The sequence below is a fragment of the Lepidochelys olivacea genome (genome assembly GCF_965140295.1).
Source record: "Lepidochelys olivacea isolate rLepOli2 genome assembly, chromosome: 1".
Taxonomy (NCBI): Eukaryota; Metazoa; Chordata; order Testudines; family Cheloniidae; genus Lepidochelys; species Lepidochelys olivacea.
The window spans coordinates 82,544,984-82,567,621 of record NC_140411.1 but is presented as its reverse complement, the minus strand read 5'-3'; the positions used below and the strand labels follow the sequence as shown (position 1 = coordinate 82,567,621).

The following is a 22,638-nucleotide window of genomic DNA, read 5'->3' as shown; positions in this document are numbered from 1 at the left end:
ATATAGATAAGTTGTTTCCCACCTCGAGGGTTGGGAATGCCAACCTATTCAGGGATGGGAAGTGTGGCGGAGGGAAATCTGAAACAGAATCGTAGTGAGAGTAAAGTTGTTTCCCTTCCTCCTTGCAAATGTGCAGCTTTAACTATGAGTAAAGCAGCAGTTGGCTTCTGAAACGTGCTCTCCATCTTTCCCTGCTTTCTCAATTAACCCTAATATAGCCATACTTGGAAGAAGCTCACGTGTGCATAACTGTGAGTCAGGTATTCCCTGAGAGAGAGAGGATGGTTTTTTGATTGCAATGATGCACTGGGACTCAGAAGTTTTGAGTTAATTCCCATCTCTGACATAGACTTCCTTTGTGACCTTGGGAAGTTACTTACAGCTTTATCCAAAGCCCACTGAAATAAACGGAAGTCCTACTATATATTTCAGTAGGCTTTGGATCAGACTCTTAATCTCTCTGTGACTAACACCATCTATATAATGAGAGGTAATATTTCCTTTCACCCTTTGGTTTAGATTCTTAGATGTTCAGGACAGGGCTTGTCTCTTACCATGTGTTTGTACTAGCTTATTGCAGAATAAGGGTCTCTGATATGTTATGGCCTCAAGGTGTTACTGTACTACAAAAAATTAATCAGTAAATTACCCCAAGTTTTTCTTCTTTGCTCTCGTGGCACTCATCTCAGGTGCAAAAGCACATGTATTCATATATTCATGTATGTATTTGGGGGAGGGATAGCTCAGTGGTTTGAGCATTGGCCTGCTAAACCCAGGGTTGTGAGTTCAATCCTTGAGGGGGTCATTTAGGGATCTGGGGCAAAAAATGGGGGATTGGTCCTGCTTTGAACAGGGGGTTGGACTAGATGACCACCTGAGGTCCTTTCCAACCCTGGCATTCTATGATTCTATATATTGTGGCCTCTGAATTTGTCCTTAGAAATCAGTTCCTACTCCATATGGCATGTAGCTTTCTGGTGAGTGAGAGAAGGGAGGAAAACACCTAGGAGAGTTTGGGGTTCTGTAGGACAGGAGAAACCAGAGGGAACCCCCAGAAGAAGGGAAACAAAAAATGGGGGATGGGGATAGAGGAGGAAATCTTTTTGAAAGCAATATATACAGATAAGAAAAAACAAAGGAGGAGGTAAAATAGCATAGACAGAAAATTGACCAAAAAAGGCAAAAATATACAAGAGTCTGGTGTGAGGTTTGATAGATGGAGAGATCACATTGGTAGATGCGCAGATGAACGAGCCTCTGATAGTGTGGCACCATCATAGGGCCTAATCACGTCAACCACGCCATCAGAGGCATGTTCACCTGTGCATTTACCCATGTGATATATGCCATAATGTGCCAGCAATGCCCCTCTGCCCTGTACATTGGTCAGACTGGACAGTCTCTACGTAAAAGAATAAATGGACACAAATCAGACGTCCAGAAGAATTATAATGTGCAAAAACCAGTCAGAGAACACTTCAGTCTCTTTGGTCACTCGATTACAGACCTAAAAATGGCAATTCTTCAACAAAAAAACTTCAAAAACAGACTCCAAGGAGAGACTGCTGAATTGGAATTAATTTGCAAACTGGATACAATTAACTTAAGCTTGAATAAAGACTGGGAGTGGATGTGTCATTACACAAAGTAAAACTATTGCCCCTTGTTTATTTCCCCTCCTACCGTTCTTGTAAAGTGCTGGAAATGGCGCACCTTGATTATCACTACAAAAGGTTGTCGTCCGTCCGTCCCCCCCGCTCTCTTGCTGGTAATAGCTCACCTTTCCTAGTCACTCTTGTTACAGTCTGTATGGTAACACCCATTGTTTTATGTTCTCAGTGTATATAAAATCTCCCCACATTTTTTTCCACTGTATGCATCCGATGAAGTGAGCTGTAGCTCACGAAAGCTTATGCTCTAATAAATTTGTTAGTCTCTAAGGTGCCACAAGTTCTCATTTTCTTTTTACGAGGAGAGCCTTAGGTTACATCTACATTACAAATTGCAGCAGTACGACTGTGGAGCTGCAGCAGCACAGTGGTGTATACACATGCTACAGTGACAGAAGGGGTTTTTCTGTCACTGTAGTAAATCCACCCCCTTTAAAGGTGGTAGCTAGGTGAATGGAGGAATTGTTCTACTGACCTAGCTGCATCTACAGTGGAGATTAGGTTGACCTAACTAAATCGCACAGGGTGTGACATTTTTCATAGCCCTAAGTGACATAGCTAGGTTTTTGGTGTAAATGAGCTATTTGTTTGCTGAAGGGTTTTTAACTCTTTAAAAACAGTGGTATTTGTGGTACACAGAGTTCTGACATAGTGCAATCTCTGTGCAGGAAAATATAACTTTGAAAGTATTATTATTAGAATAAGTGCATAAGCTGAATAAATGGTTACATTTTATACAAATTAAAAATTGATTTTATATTTCCTCAAACTAGAGTGATCATGCTGGAGATTCAACTCATTCCCATAGATGGACATCCTTAGAGTTAGTTAAAGGAACATACACCACAGATGATTCCCCCAATGACATATCTGAGATTAGACTTGACAAAGTTGTGCCTCTGAAGGTAAATAAAAGGAAAAGCTGTGTAATTCCCCATTTATTGTCAGTAAATGCTATGGATTTTTTATTTAAAAAAGTTAAATATTAGATTTAAATTTGTGTTGAAAAATAGCTGTGGTTCTATTTCTTTTATAGATGTGACAAGTACATGCTTCATTTAAATTTATATTATTTTGTTGAGAAATAAAAAACAGAACATATCTAGAAAAAACTGTCATTTCATTAGCTGCCCAATAAGTGTCAAGTTCAAATCTAAAATGAATGAAATTTTATTTTTGAGTGTCAGTGTTCAATAGAATATAACTTGTATACTAATTAAAATATAAAAAATATTTTTAGACGCACAACATTTTTGCACACACACACATATATATATATAGAGAGAGAGAGAGAGAGAGAGAGAGATAGCTAATTTTGCGGAGTTTCTAGTCAATGGGGTACGTTATCTTTTAGTTATTTTTTAAAAAAACAGAAATAATACAGTTTACATCACTGTGAACAAAAACTTTGAGGGCAGACGCTTCTGACTTTTACTAGATGCCACACTTTTTTCCACTTAAGGGAATACTCTAAAAATAAAATTCAGTTGAAAGTTAGTGTGTGTAAAATACTTTTCAGCCGTGTACTGTTTTTAATATAATTGAATCAAATTATATTAAGTAGAAATGTGCTTTCAACATGAATACTACAAACTATTATGAAACAAATTTTGTGTACCAGTCTAATGTTTGCTGTTTCTGGCTTTTGTTTTGAAGGAAAATGTGAAATATGCAGTCCGTCTGAGGAACTATGGAAGCCGCACTGCCAATGGAGATGGAGGAATGACCACAATCCAGTGTCCAGATGGTGTGACATTTACGTTCAGTACGTGTAGTCTGAGCAGTAATGGTACAAACCAAACACGAGGACAAATTCCACAGATTCTTTATTACAGGTCTGTGAGCTCTCATGCTTGATTAAAAAAAATTTTTCATAAAAACTTAACATAAATCCATTTATGAGAATTCACAGGAACTAACAAATCTAAGTTAATTTTGTAGAGATAGCAGCTTTGGTTAGAACAGTATCTTGCTCTTCCAACTCAATTATGTTGTCCTTAGCTTTATTTTATTGAAAACAGTTGGCTTTCTGGATCATGATCTGTCCTTCTCATCCAGGACATTTGGGTTGTGCCTCTCTGCCATCAAATCTTGGAGGCAGTTTAGACTTGTCCATGAGGCTCTGGTGCAAGGCTACACTTCTGATCTCACTTCAGATTCTGAGCTCCAATCTGGCAAACTTTGTGGTAATTTAACTCTCCTGCTTTGTCCATTGTTATCCTGACTTTTAAAGCCAGATTTTGGAGCATCAGTAAGTGACATTTGTTCTTCCCTCTGTCTTTCATGCAGGTTACACATTTTGAGGGGGATCATTCCTGGAATGGGATCACCTCCTGAGAACTATTCCTCTATTTTGTACTTCCCCCACCCCTCAAAGAATCAGATTGTATATAGAAATGAGTTTGTTTATAGAACTTCTGCCTTATTTGATTTAGAAATTGAAAGGTGTGTAGAGAATGAGGCAGGGAACTACAGGAAGAGAAAGTGGTTACGTCCATTGAATGCCACCCAAGAGAAGGCTCTGCCACAGAGTTCTGTGTAACACTGGGAGAGTCACTAAAATTAAATTTTTTGCAGGTGGCTACTAACTCTGTTTCTCATTTTCTGGGTGGCCAACTTCGGACACCTAGGGCCTGATTTTGACAACATGTCAATATAGGAATTGTTGTCATTCCCTCTGTGATAAAGAAATAGTTTAAGTTCTCTGCATCAGAATTAGGACTCCTGTAAGAGAGTTGATGGGTCTGTACTTTCAGGGAGTAAAGGGAGAAGCTGAGGATAAGAACAGTGTATCAAAGCTAAATAATTTCTTTCTGTTATTGTTCACTACAGAATATGCTGGGGAGATACCTAGTCTAGACATAAAAAAGAAAAGGAGGACTTGTGGCACCTTAGAGACTAACAAATTTATTTGAGCATAAGCTTTTGTGAGCTACAGCTCACTTCATCAGATGCATTCAGTGGAAAATACAGTGGGGAGACATGTTTTCTTACCAGTTAATAAAAATGACATACTGTCAGTGATCGAAATTGTGGTAGAGGTGGTTCTGGAACAAACTGATAAAATAGCAACAAGTCTCCAGGAACAGATATTTATCCAAGATTTTGAAGGATCTGAGCATGAAGAAACTAAGCTGCCAACAAAATGATATAGTTCTATTAAAGATCAGCTACTACACTGAGAGACTGGAGGATAGTAAATGCATCTAATTTTTAAATGTTAGTAAATGATGTTACATAAGAATGTCCATACTGGCTCAGCCCAGTGGTCCATCTAGCCCAGTATCCTGTCTTCTGACAGTGGCCATTCCAGGTGCTTCAGAGGGAATAAACAGAACAGGTAATTTTCAAGTGATCCTGTTGTCCACTTCCAGCTTCTAGCAGTCAGAGGCTAGGGACATCCAGAGCATGGGGTTGCATCCCTGACCATCTTGGCTAATAGCCATTATTAAACCTCTTCTCCATGAGCTTACCTAGTTCTTTTGTAACTCCTGTTATAGTTATGAATATGTTGAACAGCACTGGTCCCAGTACAGATCAATGAAGGACACCACTATTTACCTCTCTCCATTCTGAAAACTGACCATTTATTCCTACCCTTTGTTTCTTGTCTTTTAACCAGTTACTGAAACATGAGGGGACCTTCCCTCTTATCCCATGACTGCTTACTTTGCTTAAGAGCCTTTGGTGAGGGACCTTGTTAAAGGCTTTCTCAAAGTCCAAGTACATTATATCCACTGTATCATCCTTGTCCACGTATTTGTTGACCTCCTCAAAAAATTCTAATTGGCAATTCTGCTAGATTGGCTTGATTGCCCATTATATAAGCCATGTTGACTCACATTGGTAATTTAAAAATTGATCCTTATTTCCGTACTATATAAATTGGTTGAAACAAAATTATTTAATACCTAACTGAATATTATATGATACAGGGACAAAACAACACAGCTTCTGTAAACAAATGGAATAATTAAACCTATTCCTAGACACTGAGTTTTAAATTAATTGTACCACTTAAGAAAAAGGACCCAGGCACTGTGGAAAACTCAATGAAAACATGTTTTCTCTTCAGTGTTCTGTGCCAGATCAGACTCTAGTTTGGTTCCTCCTTTCAAGCAGATGGAGACAGTGCATATAGAAGTCTTTCTGGCTTATAAGCTCAGTTGTTCCTGTCTACAGCAAGTGATGAGTTCAGTACTTCACTAACTATTACAAAGGATTGAAGAGAAAATAAAGGTCAGGGACCTCAAAAAACATGATGGGACTGTGTGGCTGTCCTAGGCTATACTCAGGGACTTATTGAAAACATTTGTTTTGCCTTTCTCAGCTTGCGGTCTGTTTCTTGAAGATTTCTGACTCTTGGATGATCAGGCCTAGGAAAGAATAGGCAAAATAGAGGACAAGATGTTGTCTACCAGAGACCCCTTAACAGCTAGGAAGTCCAAGGAGAGCACAGGACAGGGGAGCATCCCTCTCACAAAAGCCACAGGTAGTGCTCTACTGAGCTAGTCAGTGAAAACAGTGGGAGTGTGGGGAGTTCTGGCATATCTCACCCTGGGTCCAGGGACTAGGGATAGGTGAATTCCCCATTCAAGAATCAGACTACCTTTCTAGTTATAGTAGTAGCCCTTGCCTCTCAGGGGTAGACTGCCTACACTCCTCTGTCCTAGCAGCATTTTTCTCTTGGTCAACCCACCCCTCACAAGAAAGGTTTCAGTCTGCCTACAATGGAGACAGCCTAGCAGTCGCAGGGTGTCCAACTCAGACTCTGACTTCAGATTTAAGCTCTAACTTCAAAGGCTACAAATTGAAGTGAGACTAACCTAAGAAAAAGAGGGAGCATGGAACTGCTCCCCCTCAGGTATAGACGTCTCCCAAAGCCATCTTGGATGCACTGTAGTAAAATTCTAAGTATGTATTCAAGGACCATTGTTTCTGGTCCAAAACTGAGGTCCATAAAATCTTTGGGATGCACTTCCAACTGCCTTCTGCAGTCAAAATGACTTGAAGGTGGTGGCTAGAAAGCAGGAATCTGCAGAAGAGTCACCCCTGATGGTTGAGTCTATGGGTGGGAGCCTGTCAGGGAGGGAAACCTATCTTTGAAATGTGGTAACTCAGGTTAAATGGTTAAGTACCAGTTAAGTACAGACAGGCAACATGATCTTTGTTTGGTACATAAATTCTCAAGAAGTCCAAGAAGCAAGGACACAGCTAAGGAGGTGTTGAACTTGCTTTTGATGTGGGCAGAAAAAGAATAGAAAGATTGATCAGTTGGTACTGTTTGTAGAAAACTGAAAAATAGCATAGAAGGCTGTAACATCTCAGTATGCAGACATGGTAAATCTGGCAGCAGAGCCTCAGTTCTGGGATGCATTGACAGCACATCTCCTAATACATGGTTCCATTGTCAATGACTACAGAAAAAGATATGGTGATTTCAGTTTTGATGATCTCTCTGGAACAATGTACCACAGTACATCATGTGTTGGTTTGGCAAGTATTCTCTACTTGGTGTGACAATTGAAGGATTTACTCCAATACTATAGTCCCCAGTGTTCTGGATATTTTTGGGGGTGGTCTGGATTTAGAAATAAGTTCCAGTTCACTGAAAATCCACTTGGCGGTAATTGTAACCTTAAAGGATCCTTTATCTAAAATGCCATTAAGGGCATGTTCTGGTCATATGTTTCCATAAGACTCTGAAGAACCTGAGGCTGCTTTTCAGGTCACCACTTACACTATGGAACTAGACTTGGTCCTGAACACGCTTGCCAAACTACCATTTGAGCCATTACAAAGAATTTTCTGTGGTCACTCTCACTTAAACTCCTGTCCTTGGGTTGCCAAAAGTTCAGCCTCTTTCATTGTGTTTCATCAGGAGGAGGAAGTGCTTAGGACAGTGCCAGAAATTTGGCTGAAGGGTCTCTCTTTATTTTAACCCCAAATATAAATATTCCTCCTTTGTGTCCTAATTCAAGGAACAGTAAGGAACGAAGATTGTGCTGTTAGTTTGTGATTGATCAGAACATTAAGAATGTCCCTAGAGAACTCAGAAGTTCAGGGGGTCAAGGAGGCTTTACTTCATGGAAAAAAGAATTTAAGAAGGGAAAAAGCAACGGCCAAATCTACCCTGTCTTATTGGATAAAATAACTCCCCAGTGAGGGTTACATCAGTAGCAGGAAGGAAGTCCCAGAATCACTCAAGAACTGCTTGTCAGAATTATTGGCATAAACATCTTTGCCGGTGTGAAGAAGTCACTTGGACATCACTCCGTGCCTTTTTCAAACACTGTTGTGTTGAAGAAGAGGCCCAGGCCTCTTCCAATGCAATATTCAGAAGGAGCATCATATGTGGTGCATTGTGGGATGCTAGTCCCACGTAATGGTCTAGACTGATACTTTGGAAAATCTCAAGTGTTTTGGTCTAGCATAGAGAGTCCAGGAGAGAATGGGACATTTTCCTTATCCGATGACTTCTCTTTGCGTTTATGACAGTTGAGACCCTCCCCCTGTTCAGAGTCTGGATATAGTTTCAGTTTGGGTTTAAAATAGTGTGTGTTTAAAAATATCATATGACAGCTTTCAAAGTGTCTACTGAGCTGTCTAGCACCTTATGTGCATGACTGGAAAGGTTTTGTGTACTGCTCAATTACTTCATAGGGAGACACTATATCCTAGCATAATCTTTTTCAAAGAAAAAAGTTATCTTGTAGGAAAATTTGCCCATCCAGGGCTGTTCATCATAAAATTATTCCATCAGTTAAGAGGGAAAGACATTTCCTAAGGAAGTGCTATCACTAACATTTCCATTATAGAAGTTTTATACATTCCTGTAGTGAATCTGATAGAATCTTTTGTTGGATTAGATGGACAATTGACCTCGTCCAGTATAGCAGTTAGGATGTTTCTGTGGTCGAAGATTTGAAGAAAGCATCTAAATAGAGGAATATATTTCAACTTTGATATACATTTTCTCTTCAAATCAAAATAAATTGATTCGGAAAGGTTTTTATGTAGCTGTCACTTTCAGTATTTCTTCCATGGTCTCTCACTACATGCAGTATTATTTATTTTGTTCATTTTTGTGCTGTTTCTTTATAAATGAATTGATTATCTTTGTGCAATTTAAAATAAGCCTCTGTCAAGATTTGCTTTAAATGTCAAGTGTATGTAATCATATCCTTTAAAGGTAAAATTTGATATTATGAACTCACTTTAACTTAATCCGCTATCCAGGAGTGAGTATGATGGAGATCTACAGTCACAGCTTTTAAGTAAAGCTAATGAAGAAGATAAAAACTGTAGCAGAGCTATTTCTGTTGTGAGTGCTGTGGTACGAGCTGCCAAAGACCTGTTACACAGGGCTCTTGCTGTAGATGGTAAGACTTTTTTTCTAATTGAAACTTAGTTTTATTCTTTGTCAACATGAATTAATGGTAGAGAGATCAGTGTCTCTACAGTATAGATAATATTAACATAAAATTCTTCCCCCTCCTGCCCCCCAGGAATATTCATCTACTGTCAACGGTGCTGGAGCCTTCCCAAAAGTGGGGGGCCTCCCCCCCGAGACCTTTCCACAGCCAAGCCAGAACAGGGTTGGGGAGGCCACCTACCTCGCTCCCAAGGAGTGGGGGGCCGAAAGCAGCCCTCTGCTCGCCCCCTGGAGCTCCTGCCCAGGACAAGTGGAGGGATCCGTTCCCTGCAGCTGCCAGCACTGCTCTCCCCGACCCAACTCCGTCTGGGGGAACTGCAGAGCCACAGCCCAGCCATGATAAGAGCCAGGCGGGCAGCTGTAGGGAACTGCGGCAGACCCTCAACTGAGGCTGCGCAGCCCATGTCCCTGTTCCCTGGGTCCCCTGCCTAGGGCAGGTTGAGGTTCTGCTGCGGTTCCCTACAGCTGCACGGGCTTCCCGACTGGGCTCCACGCTGGCCTGGTTGGAGGGTGGGGCCTCACAGGGAAGAGAAGGGGAAGGGGGCAAGGTCTGCCCCAGTGAAAAATGGATGGACCATGACCCACACTTTCAAAAAGTGGGAGGGCCCTGATCCCCTCCCACCCTCCCCTTGTTCTGATGCCACTGTCTGCTGTATACATTACAGCATGCTTTTAATTACCGTGTTTTATCAGCAAAACTGTTGAAGATAATGTATTTGAGCATTTTCACAATAAATCCCCATTTTTAGGAGGTTATCATTTGGTCTTAAATAATTAGTGTTGTTTGGGCTGCTTCTTCAGAATAAGGATTAATTGACTCTAAAATATTAGACCATGTTTTAGAAATTTGTAGATTTTATTTTTGAATTTAACAGTTTTTATACCTTTAGTAGTAATATTTGACAGAATACTTTATTTTTGCTCTAACAAATGAAGCTTTTTATAAAGTGAATGTTTTAAATGGGGATTTTACCTTAAAATGAATTTTGCAGGCTCTTAATTTGACTCTGAAACAGGGTGTGCTTTATGATGAAAATAATTTATACTGAAAATGCATCGGTGTAAACATAAGTTTTTATTCTATAAACCATTACTATACAGTTGGCAAAACAGAAGAATTTAATTTTGTCAGAGCTATAATACATTCATTATAAAGAATGATATCTAAGTATTGTAATTATCTTTGTTTAGCTGAAGACATTCCAGAATTGCTCAGCTCTTCCAGTCTGTTTTCAATGCTGCTTCCCCTTATAATAGCCTACATAGGACCAGTAGCTGCAGCTATTCCCAAGGTATGTTCTTCGGTAGCCTGTACAGATGATTTTTAAAATGCTGTATAAGAGATGGCTGTGGTCTGAAAGGCACTTTTGTGTTTGTGTATACTTGTGAATTCCTGATTCACCTTAGAACACTTGACACATTAAAGGCTGCCTCAGAAGTATTAGGGTTTTTCAGCCATGGTAACAAGAATTGCCTGTAGGCACTTTCTCTACCCTTACCTTTCTCTACTGTTGTCTCAGAATATTACTTATGATCTAAAAGACCAATTTATAGCAATGCTTTCGTAGCCACTTTTTCATAGATTCATAGAAATGTAGTGCTGGAAGGGACCTCAAGAAGTCAGTAAACCCAGCCCCCTGTGCTGAGGCAGGACCAACTAAATAAACCTAGACCATCTCTGACAAGTGTTTGTTCATCCTGTTCTTAAAAACCTCCATTGATGGGGATTCCACAGCTTCCCTTGGAAGCTTATTCCAGAACTTAACTACCCTTATAGTTAGAAAGGTTTTCCTCATATCTACCCTAAATCTCCCTTGCTGCAGATTAGGCCCATTACTTCTTGTCCTACCTTCAGGGTCCCCCTCAGTCTCAAAATTAAACATGTCCAGCTTTTTTAACCTCACTTTGTACCCCAACCCTAGTTCATTCACTAACTCAGCATTTAGATTCGTCGTCGTCTTCTCCTTCTTTTCTAACAGCATTTTCCAACTGCCTCCCCTTCTGAAGTCATCCAGGCCCCTTCCCCAGCTTGAGCTACTCTCCAATGAACTGTTCCCTTCCCAGGTCAGCATTCCATGCTGCTGCATCACAGCTGCAGGCCCTAATAGCATGTCAATAACTCAAACCTGCAGCAGGTGCTAGTGCTCTGGTCATGGTTACTACACAGTGAACAATTGATAACTACTCTCTGACTACGATAGTTCACCCAGTTCTGCATGCACCTTATAGTAATTTCATCTGGACCGCATTTCCCTAGTTTGCTTATGAGAGTGTTATGTGGGACTATGTCAAAAGCCTTACTGAAATCAAGATATATCACGTCTATTGCTTCTTTTAGTCAACTAGGCCAGTAACCCTGTCAAAGAAAGAAGTTATGATTGGTTTGGCATGATTTGTTCTTGACAAATCCCTGTTCACTATTCCTTATAGCAGGTTTCAGAATAGCAGCCGTGTTAGTCTGTATTCGCAAAAAGAAAAGGAGTACTTGTGGCACCTTAGAGACTAACCAATTTATTTGAGCATAAGCTTTCATGAGCTACAGCTCACTTCATCGGATGCATTCAGTGGAAAATACAGTAAGGAGATTTATATACACACAGAACATGAAAAAAATGGGTGTTTATCATACACACTGTAAGGAGAGTGATCACTTAAGATGAGCTATTACCAGCAGGAGAGCAGGGGCATTATGCTCTAGGTCAGCGGTTCTCAAACTGTGGGTTGCGACCCCATTTTAATAGGGTCCCCAGAGCTGGCTTAGACTTTCTGTGGCCCGGGAGCAAAGCCCGAGGGCTTCAGCCCTTGGCATCAGGACTCAGGTTACAGGTCCCCTGGCTGGGGCTGAAGCCCTTGGGCTTTAGCTTTGGCTCCCCTTCCACAGGGTGGCTTGGGCTGGCTCAGGCTTCGGTCCCCACTCCTGGGGTCGTGTAGTAATTTTTATTGTCCAAAGGAGGTCACAGTGCAGTGAAGTTTGAGAACCCCTGCTCTAGGTGCTTACAAATGGATTGTTTAATAATTAATAAACAATCTTTCCAGGTGTTGGAAGATAGACTGACTGGTCTGTAATTCTCCAGGTCCTCTTTGTTCCCCCTTTTTAAAAATAGGTACTATGTTTGCCTTTCTCCAGTTCTCTGGGACAGACCGTAACTGTCCTCCATGAGTTCTCAAAGATAATTGCTAATGGTTCCAAGATTGTCTCAGCTAGTTCTTCAAGTACCCTATGATAAATTTTATCAGGCCCTGACTACTTGAATACTCTTTTTAATTTCTGCTGTTATAACATCTTCAGTCCACATGGCTGTAACTTGGAGCCTCAAAACTAATTTTACCAAAAAATAGCAAAAGATTCTTTAAGATGGACGCTTTCCATCTTGTGCAGTCCATTGGTCACCCCAAAGTAACAAAAATGAGGCTTATTGATAGAATTTGATATTTTATCATTCACAAATTAAGCAATAGCCTCATGGGATTTAATTGTTTGCTTTAAAATGTTAACATTGCTGTGATTCTGGATCTTGAAATGGGATTTCTTTGTTTTAAAGAGAGACTTTCCCGTTTTTTTCGTGTGAAAATAACTTTGTTTCTGGCTTGGTGAAATCTGTGCCCCTCTTTAGAAAATTCATATGTGAGGGTGATTCTCTATTCATCCATTTGAGGGGGGGGGTTCTTCCCCAGTTTGGTAAGTTTTGTGGCCTATGTTGATGATTGATCATCTGCATATTGCTGTGAATGGACATTGCACTATAGTTCGGAAGGTCAGTGGCAGATGTGGATGGCCCTTCTCTGAAGTGGGCTTAAAATCTAGAAACATAGGTTTAAAGTTAATTTTACATTGTTTATAGATATGTTAAACCGAGTTGGAGGAGAGGGACATATTTCATGTTTAATTATGCTCAATGGCAGGGATACAAATTCAAGACTTTTTATGCCCCTAAATTCACAATAGTTAATTTCTGTAGGAGGTTTGCATAGGGATCATGGGGAAAATACAGCATTTATGTAGTAACTAAACTTTTATTTACTATTTATTCAGTGTCTTATTTTATAGGGCTGTCAATTAATCGCAGTTAACATAAACGATTAACTCAAAACAAATTAACTCGATTAAAAATTATTTGTGGTTAATCACGCTGTTAATAATAGAATACCAATTGAAATTTATCATAAATATTTTTGGATGTTTTTCTACATTTTCAAATATATTGATTTCAATTACAACAGAGTACAAAGTGTACAGTGCTCACTTTATATTATCATTTTTATTACAAATATTTGCACTGTAAAAAAGATAAAAGAAATAGTATTTTTCAAATCACCTCATACAAGTACTGTTGTGCGATCTCTTTATAGTGAAAGTGCAATATAAGAAATGTGGATTTTTTTACAAACTGTACTCAAAAACAAAGCAATGTAAAACTTTAGCGCCTACAAGTCCACTCAGTCCTACTTCTTGTTCAGCCAATCGCTAAGACAAACAAATTAGTTTACATTTATGGGAGATAATGTAATAATGCCTGCTTCTGATTTATAGTGTCATCTGAAAGTGAGAACAGGTGTTTGCATGGCACTCTTGTAGCCCGTGTTGCAAGGTAACTATGTGCCAGATATGCTAAACATTTGTGTGCCCCTTCATGCTTGGGCCACCATTCCAGAGGACATGCTTCCATGCTGATGCTGCTCATTAAAAAAATAATGCATTAATTAAATTTGTGACTGAACTGCTTGGGAGAGAATTGTATGTCTCCTGCTCTGTGGTTTTGCCCGCATTTTACCATGTATTTCGTGTTATGGCTGTCTCGGATGATGACCCACAGTACATGTGAATCAATTTAAGAACACTTTCACCACAGATTTGACAAAATGCAAAGAAGGTACCAATGTGCGATTTCTAAAGGAGGCTACAGCACTTGACCCAAGGTTTAAGAATCTGAAGTGCCTTCTAAAATCTGAGTGGGATGAGGTGTGGAACATGCTGTCAGAAATCGTAAAAGAGCAACACTGATGCAGAAACTACAGAACCTGAACCACCAAAAAAGAAAATCAACCTTCTGTTGGTGGCATCTGACTCGATGATGAAAATGAATGTGCATCTGTCTGCATGCTTTGGGATCATTATCAAGCAGAGCCCATCATCAGCATGGAAGCATGTCCTCTGGAATGGTGGCCAAAGCACGAAGGGGAGGAGGGTGTGGTTTTTGTTTGTTTGTTTTTTTTAAAGTAAACCAAATTACATGACTGAACATTGATAGTGTTAATGTTGAGACTATTCAAAACAAGTACTATAGAGAACTATAGGCTTTTTGACTTTTTTCTTCCCAATATCATATAATATGTTCTACTGTGTCATACTGCAGGTTGCTGTTGAAGTCTTTGGCCTAGTACAGCAGTTACTTCCCTCTGTAGCTGTTTTGAATCAGAAGTATGCCCCTCCTTCCTTTAATCCCAATCAGTCTACAGACAGCACCACAGGAAACCAACCTGAACAAGGGCTCTCAGCTGGTACTACCTCTAATCACTATGCTGTCATAGAAAGTGAACACCCTTATAAACCAGCTTGTGTTACCCACTATAAGGTAAGGACCATTTCTGTGTCTGTATGCAATTTTTAATACATATCATAAATTCAAATTATGCATAGATTTTTAACATCTCTAAAGTTGTTACCTAGTTTGTCTTTATGCTGTGAATATACAGCGTTTGCACTGTTGTTTGATTTTATATATATGAATCTCATGCTATGAGTTATGTACTTGTTCTGAGGCAACTGATGCAAAGCTGTTCATAACCTAAGTCTTTTAGTTAAATTCTCATTTTATATACACATTTTTAACAGTTGCTATAACTCAGTTTCCTGATGTTTTCACTGTTGTAACATACTATCTGATTTATTTTCTGTTCAGCAGTGATGGTCTTTTTGGATGGTTTCTTTAACAGTGTAAAGTTTTATTTCTTGTTATGAATCAAAATAAACAAAGGATAGTTTAATATATGTCACATTTTCAAAGTTTAAAGGAACAACGCTAGATAGTTGTGTAATGCTGTGCTTTGACTGAGCACCTTCCTTGTGAGCTCCTGGCAAACTCCTGCCTATTCATGAACCTAACAAATAATACCCCACAAGTTTGTTCTCATAGAGAAAGATAGTCCAAATGCGTATCCCCAACATTCTTACTGAGTGCTAAAATGTACTTTTATGAAATCTGATATCAGAGCTTTGCGTGTAAGTATAGTTAGTTCTAGGCAAGGGGAGACCCCCGATGCTGTAGCACCACCAGTTTGTTTTGTTGGCCAGGAGATCTGGCAGTTGAAATTATTCATGAAGTCGCCTCGAATCTGACCACCATTTAGGATGCAGAATTCTCAAGAGGTTAAGTCCTGTCTGTAGTTTTCAATAAATCATATTCATTTCTAGAATTGATGCGTTTTATAGTGAAGTCAAAACTGTGAAGCAGAAGGTTGCAAGTACTGAATCAATACAAGCTGCAATTCATTCATATCTGCTGCTCTTGAAAATAAGGAGCTCTATTTAGAGAGCAAGGCAGCTGATGCAGAAAATAGAAATAATCACCTGAGCTTTAACCTCTCTGGGCTTCCTAAAGGAGTTGAGTTTCTGACCCTGTAATATTTTCTCCATACATGGAACCCCCGAAGTTCCAGACAACATACAAAGAAATCTCTTAATTAGTATGAGTTAAAATTAATATAAAAGGGTTCATTTAAGAAACTTACCACACTGTCAGATCTTTTTTGTCTCGGATGATCTCAATAACATTTTAGCATACTCCTTCAAACATTGCCAATAGATGATTTATTAGGTTACATTTCAGGAAATGATACAGAAATTAAACTAACTTATTAGTAATTGTTATAATTGGTTGAGTTACCTCTAATGTTACAACAGCCCCATTTAAGATCAACCTAATCATCAGCTTTCCTCTCCAGTTAATTTGCATGTTTAATTCTGTTGATTGAAATGACTCAGTGATGAGGAATTCTGTACATATGTGTAAAGAGTTCCTTGGTAGAATACTAGGTCCTCAGCTCTCGCTTGTCTTGAAGTTCTGTAGCTACATGCTGACATACTAAGGGTCTGATTCACCAGTATGCTTCAGTTACTTTGTACTGTTTTAGGAGAGCACAAAACAGCCAAAGCATACCACTGAATCTGTCCTTAAAAGTTAATACTCAAAAAGTTATCTAAGATTGATACTATATATGTTCAACTCTGGTGGCATTCTCTTTGGATCTCTTGTTTAGTGTTTATATATGAAACTGATAATTGAAAAATAAATCCTGGACATAAACCATTTAATATTGACTGTGCTGATCAGTAGTTTTAAGGGGAAAAAACATTCTGTGGATATTGTAATTATCCCAAAACAAACATTACAAACCCGAGAAATTTGGACTTTAAGGTTAAGATGAAAAGAAGTCCAAAGAACAAGGCATGGAATTGCATAGGTTAGGTAAGGCACTCACATGAAGTAAACTGTAGGTAAGGCCATCACATAAAGTAAAGATTAGCCTGATTTTTAAAGAGATTACTCTGAGACAAAAAACATTAAATCCATTAATCATAACTCTGTGGTTATTGTATGGAATATTGCATGGTAAAGCAGGAATAAGTGGCAGAGGGACTTAAAATGATGACAAGAAGCTTATGCTTGATTTGGTTGAGAATGGGGGAGCCATTAGAGCAATGCAAAAAGAAGGGGGAAATGGTCTGGAAAATGGGCAGCTAAGATGAATCTGTGTACAAAAGGTTGTTCTCGTGCCTCCTTCTTTTGGATTTCTTTTCAAGGATGATTGGAATCTAATAAGGAGAACCGAAATTGCAGACTAGTTTCCCACAGTCCCCAGAAGTCAGTCATTTGCTTCAATTGTTTTAGATAAAAATAACCTGTGTTTTTTTGAGTATTTATCTATGTGTGTGTTATTTCTGGTGCGCATGTGCCAGAGATTGGAATATGTTAGCCAGTGGTGTCCGTTGGGCCATGCCTGTTCCTTTCATGCCTTTTAGCACCCTCTCTGCCCCCAGGAACATAAAGGGGGTGGCACAACCAGCCAACTCTCATTTCCTTTTCACTGCCTGTGGCTGAGACACGGCGCTGACTTAGCAGTTTTTGGTCTCTTGTACTTCTGCTTCCACTTTTCCCAATTTATTGTAAATAGCTGTCCTTAGGATAGGATAGTTTTAATGCAGTTTAAGACAGTTGACAGGAATCTTATTGTGTCTTAGTGTAGGATTTAGTTCAGGCAAGTTCTTTTCATTCAGCCAGTTCCGGGAGTCAGCCTTAGAGATGGTCAAAAATCTCTTGGCTTTAAATATTGTTCATTGTATGAGGCAGCTCTACCCCCAACCATAGACATTCTACATGCTTATTTTGCCCTGGAGACGAGCACATTAAAGACAAATGTACTTTGTAATGTACTAGTAACGAACTGCTGAATCCAAGGAGGCAAGATTTAAAACTTATCTCCTGGATAAATTCATGAGACCTGCCTCTGGTCCAGAGAGGCAGGATCCATCTGGTTTGGAGTAATCTTCAGTTAGAATGCTTCTGTTACGTCCTCATCTTGCAGGACTATCTCTGTCCCTGAGAGTCATTTTCTTGCAGCTTCCATGGCTGCTCCTTCCTCACATGTTGAGAGAGGTAAACCTGCTCAACTTCTCTAAGGAGCATACGAGTGGGTCTCCCACTAAAAGTTTTTTGGGAGTACAAAAAAAACCAGGACAAATCTCTCTGTTTCTGCTAATAAAGACACTTCACGGCTGAGTCATGGTGCCCAAAAGGACTTAACTGTTGCTCACTGCCTTGGTACCACCCCAGGGCCTTCTCATACTAGTAGGCATCACTTACACTTCAGCACCAGTAGTTTTGGTATCAACTATATAGGCACTGTTGAATTTGGTACTGACCCTTTCAGCTTTTGTTTTGGCACTGATGCAATTGGTACTGATGTTTTTTATATCAGAGATTTGACTCTGTCCTTTTGCTTTCTTTGTCCGTATTGGGTTTATCTCCAGCACCATCTAAAAGGCTCCCAGCACAACATAATTCTCAGATCCCCATCAAGTCTGCTGCTCCATTTGAGGGAGATCACTCCTTTCTCTTTTCTGCTGTGGACAAAAGTGGGGGTGGTTCCACCCTCCAGCGGTCCCTTTTTTATGACCCATATATTTCAGACAGGCATCCCAAGGATGGGGGTCAGGGTAGCTTAGGGAAGGACCCCCTGCCTGCTATATCCGCCTCCTACTCTTTATCTCTATATATCTTCCTCCTGGCCTTACTGGGCGCTGTGGTCTGTTTAGCACTCTAGAAGACAGTAATCTACCTGAGGTATCACAAGTCAGACCTCCATCCCTGCAGCAGCCACCTACAGACTATCAACAGCAATAACGGTCTGTCCATATGTTTTATACAGATGTTTCAGGCCATTGGTGAATTACCTCATCATCAAACAAGATTGTTGAGATATGGGTATAGTAATGTGTCTTTCTTTCATACCTCAAAATCCAGCTCTCGATCTACATGATCTATATTCCCATTCAGCAAGCACAAAGGCAATATCTCTGTTTTGTAGTTGGTAACTCACATTAGCAATACAAAGTGTTCCATTTTGGATTATCAACATCTGTATAGCGGTAACAGCAGCCCACCTCTGAATTGGCTAGCTCATGGAAAATCTCCTCAGCAGGTAACAATCAATATATACTGTACCTGTTGTTGAGGTTGGGACTAAAAATAAACAAAACAAATAACATTTAATTTCTACACAGAAAATAGAATCTATTGTAGCTCTCATAGACTTCTTTATGGTGGAGGTGTGTCTGCCTCAAACCAGATTCAACAAGTGTCTACAATCACCCAGCCCCGGCAGACTCCTGAGATGACCCTGAGGACACATCTGCATTTGCTAGGCCATATAGCCTCATGGACGTTTGTGATTCCCTGTCCCAGCTTCATCTAAGTTGTCATCCGAGGATAGCTGAAGTCTTTTTATCATTTCAGTTTGCACAGCTTAGACATGCAGATCCAAACTGGTGGAAGGACGTTCAGCAAGTATGTCAGGGTGTTCCTTTCTCCCTGCCATTTCCTGTAAAGTATAGAGTGACCCATGCCTTGATGATCAGATGGGGAGAGCATTTGAATGTCCTCACAGTATAAGGTTGGCAGTCCAAAGAGGAGGCTTGTCTGCATAGCAACATCCTAGAGCTCAGAGCAGTACGTCTGGCTTGTATGGCTTTTCTGACTCACATCAAGGCCCAAAACATCCAAAGAGTGATGGTCAATACCACTTCAGTGTTCTATATCAACAAGCAAGGAGGTGCCAGATTTAATCCCTTATGCAGAGAAACTATTGTGCTGTGGAATTGGTGTATCCACCACTGGATAATCAGAAATTAATCTGATAGGTCTTCATGACATATTGGCAGATCATCTGAGCAGACACTTGCACAAAGAACCACTTCATACAGGACCTCAAGTGGTTGATAGAAGACTCTGTCATCAAGTCAGTATTCAGGCATTGGGGCTTCCCCATGCAGATTTGTTTACAATCAGAGGAAATAAGAAATGCAAGTTTCTGCTCTAGAAAAGTTTGAGCCCTGGTTTGAAGGCGGATGCTTTTCTGATTCCATGGAATGACCGTCTCTATTATGCCTATCGTGTAATCCCATTAAGACCTTGCGATTTGAGGAAAACCAGTCAGGATTCTGCATTAGTCATTCTCCTATCTCCAGCCTGGCCAAGGCAGTATTCATTTCCAAATCTTCAGACTTTATCCAAATATCATTTCCTCTTTTGCCAGACTTGGTCAGTCAGAACAACTGAAGCACATTTCATCCAGATCTTGCCTCTCTCTATCTCATGGCCTGGAAGCTCTCTAGTTAAAAGATATGGAGAAAACTTGCTGTATGGATGTGCAGAATATCTTGATTCAGAGTAGAAAAGATCCTAGTAGGTTTGTTTGTTCTGCAAAATGGAAGTGCTTTTCTAGTGGTTAGCCTAGCCTAACCGCTCCCTATCAAAGACAGAGATCCCTCATATTCTTGAATATTGACTATCTTTGAAAATATCTGGATTATCTATATATTCTCTGTGTTTGTTTGGCATCCATTTCTGCTCATCATCAACTGACTCAGGGTCATGTTTTTTTCTCCTCATCCCGTGATCGTGTTTCTTTGAGGACTCCTTCAGGTATTTCCTACAATCTGAGGACCAGCCCTGTCCTTGGACCTTAGTATCATCCTTAGGTTCCAATGCAGAGCCGATTGAACAATTATGACCACACATTTGTTAGATCATCTTTCTCTGAAGATGGCTTTTCTTGTGACAATTGCCTTGTCATGAGTGGGTCAACTTCAAGACCTTATAGCTGGTCCTCCTTATTTGGTCTTTCTCAGAGATAATTAAGGTGTGGTCTAAGTTTCTCTGAAACTCAAATTTTCATTTGATCCAATACATTAATTTGCCTGTCTCTCCTCTTCCCCCCCCCCAAAAAAAAAGTTGATCAAAAGGTGTAGCCAGCCTGCACCCTTTAGATGTTGTCCACGTTCTAATATTGTATTTACCTAGAACAAAATCATCAAGAGATAAGTAACTTTCCTTTATCTTTCAGTACTTGACCATTTTAAAATTTTAAGTTTAAAGTAAGATACTTAAACCAAAATTAATGAGAAGTTGTACAATGATTTTTGTGTTTGTTTTCTGACTAATATTTGTTTTAGGTGACTTTCCCAGAATGCGTCAGGTGGATGACAATAGAGTTTGATGCTCAGTGTGGCACAGCTCAATCAGAGGATGTCCTTCGCTTGCTAATTCCTGTCAGAATTCTCCAGAACTCAGGATTTGGACAAAAGCAAACTTCTGTTCATGAAAATCTTAATTCATGGATTGAATTAAAGAAATTTTCAGGCACATCTGGATGGCCTACCATGGTTTTAGTGTTGCCAGGTAAAAAGAGTTTATAAATTGCCTGTTTCAATAAAATGGAGGGTTTGGGAGTATAATTAACAAAAGTGAACTTAAATTACAGTAATTTCCAGAGAAATAAACTTTACTTAGTCATCAAAAGTCTAATTTTGACTATCTTAAATAATGAGACTGAATTATCCAGTTTAGTTTTTAGAATATAAAGCTGAGGAGAAGCCAGGATGAGTGGAAAGGTGGGCCAGTTATAGCAATTGGTTGGATATCATGGAGTAATTATTTGCTTTCTTCTATGTGGTATAGATATGTAGATTGTTCAAGTGTTTGTTCTACCAGTTATGTTTAAAGGCTAACTTTCATATTATTTTTGTGATACAAAAGTGGGTGAAAAAGGAGGAATTCACATAGATTTATTTTGTTAATTTAATTGTTTCCTGTTAGGAAATGAAGCACTCTTTTCACTGGAGACTGCATCAGACTACGTGAAAGATGAAAAGGCCTGTTTCTATGGCTTCAAGTGTTTTGCAATTGGATATGAATTTAGTCCAGGATCTGATGAGGTGAGAATAAGTGAAGCTACTAAAATTACACCAAATAAATGTGCTTTTCTAAAGGCAAATTATTTTATACAGCCCTTTCCTAGTCACATTTTTGCCAACATGTTAGCAAAATGATATTTTAAAATGGTCTCAACATATGTGGTTTGAGCTTTGGCCTGCTAAACCCAGGGTTGTGAGTTCAGTCCTTGAGGGGGCCATTTAGGGGTCTGGGGCAAAAATTGGGGATTGGTCCTGCTTTGAGCAGGGGGTTGGACTAGAAGACCTCGTGAGGTCCCTTCCAACTCTGATATTCTATGATTCTATATCTTTTGAACTGTAGTTGTATGGAGATTCATTGTTTCATGCCTTCTTTTTGTGCAGCTGCATGTGCATTATCCTACTGTACAAGGGTTCTCAAACTTTAACAGTTGGAACCGTCTATGGATATGTAAGGCATTATAAAATTCTATTATTGATTAAAAATATATATTAATTGCATCAAAACTACTCTGTATCTCCTGTAATTCTATCCAAGACATATGCCCCGATTCCATTATGCTGAGATATTCAAAATCTAGGAATGCTCTATAATAATTTATTAATCTGCAAGTACATTTTATTAGCATAGATCATTGTAGGAACAGAGTCTTCTATTCTTTTTCCATCATTGGTCCAGACCCTTCAGAAGATAGTATACAAACCCCTAAAATAGAAAATAATGCAGTAAGATGCTTATTGAGAGAAGTTTCTTTTAAACACTAGGTGTTGTCTGATGTTATGAAGAATGAAGATTAATATTCCTTATAAAATTTTATCTTAGTGTAATTACAGATACTTTAAATCTCTGAAAAAAGAACTGGAGTACTTGTGGCACCTTAGAGACTAACAAATTTATTTGAGCATAAGCTTTCATGGGCTAAAGCCCACTTCATCGGATGCATACAGTGGAAAATAGAGTAGGACGATTTTATGTACACAGAGAACATGAAACAATGGGTGTTACCATACACGCTATAATGAGAGTGATCAGTTAAGGTGAGCTATTACCAGCAGGAGAGAAA

At 39.4% G+C, this 22,638-nt stretch overlaps 1 protein-coding gene across 1 annotated transcript in view; it reads left to right on the top strand.

Moving 5' to 3' along the window:
* Window positions 1–22,638, top strand: part of MYCBP2 (MYC binding protein 2) — a 412,169-nt gene that overhangs the window by 209,252 nt on the left and 180,279 nt on the right. Inside the window, exons 36-42 of the mRNA XM_084646996.1 lie at window positions 2,444–2,575; window positions 3,327–3,505; window positions 8,910–9,052; window positions 10,297–10,397; window positions 14,460–14,678; window positions 20,837–21,062; window positions 21,480–21,598. Of these exons, the coding sequence (XP_084503122.1) occupies window positions 2,444–2,575; window positions 3,327–3,505; window positions 8,910–9,052; window positions 10,297–10,397; window positions 14,460–14,678; window positions 20,837–21,062; window positions 21,480–21,598 (1,119 nt within the window). The remainder of the gene's footprint in view (window positions 1–2,443; window positions 2,576–3,326; window positions 3,506–8,909; window positions 9,053–10,296; window positions 10,398–14,459; window positions 14,679–20,836; window positions 21,063–21,479; window positions 21,599–22,638) is intronic.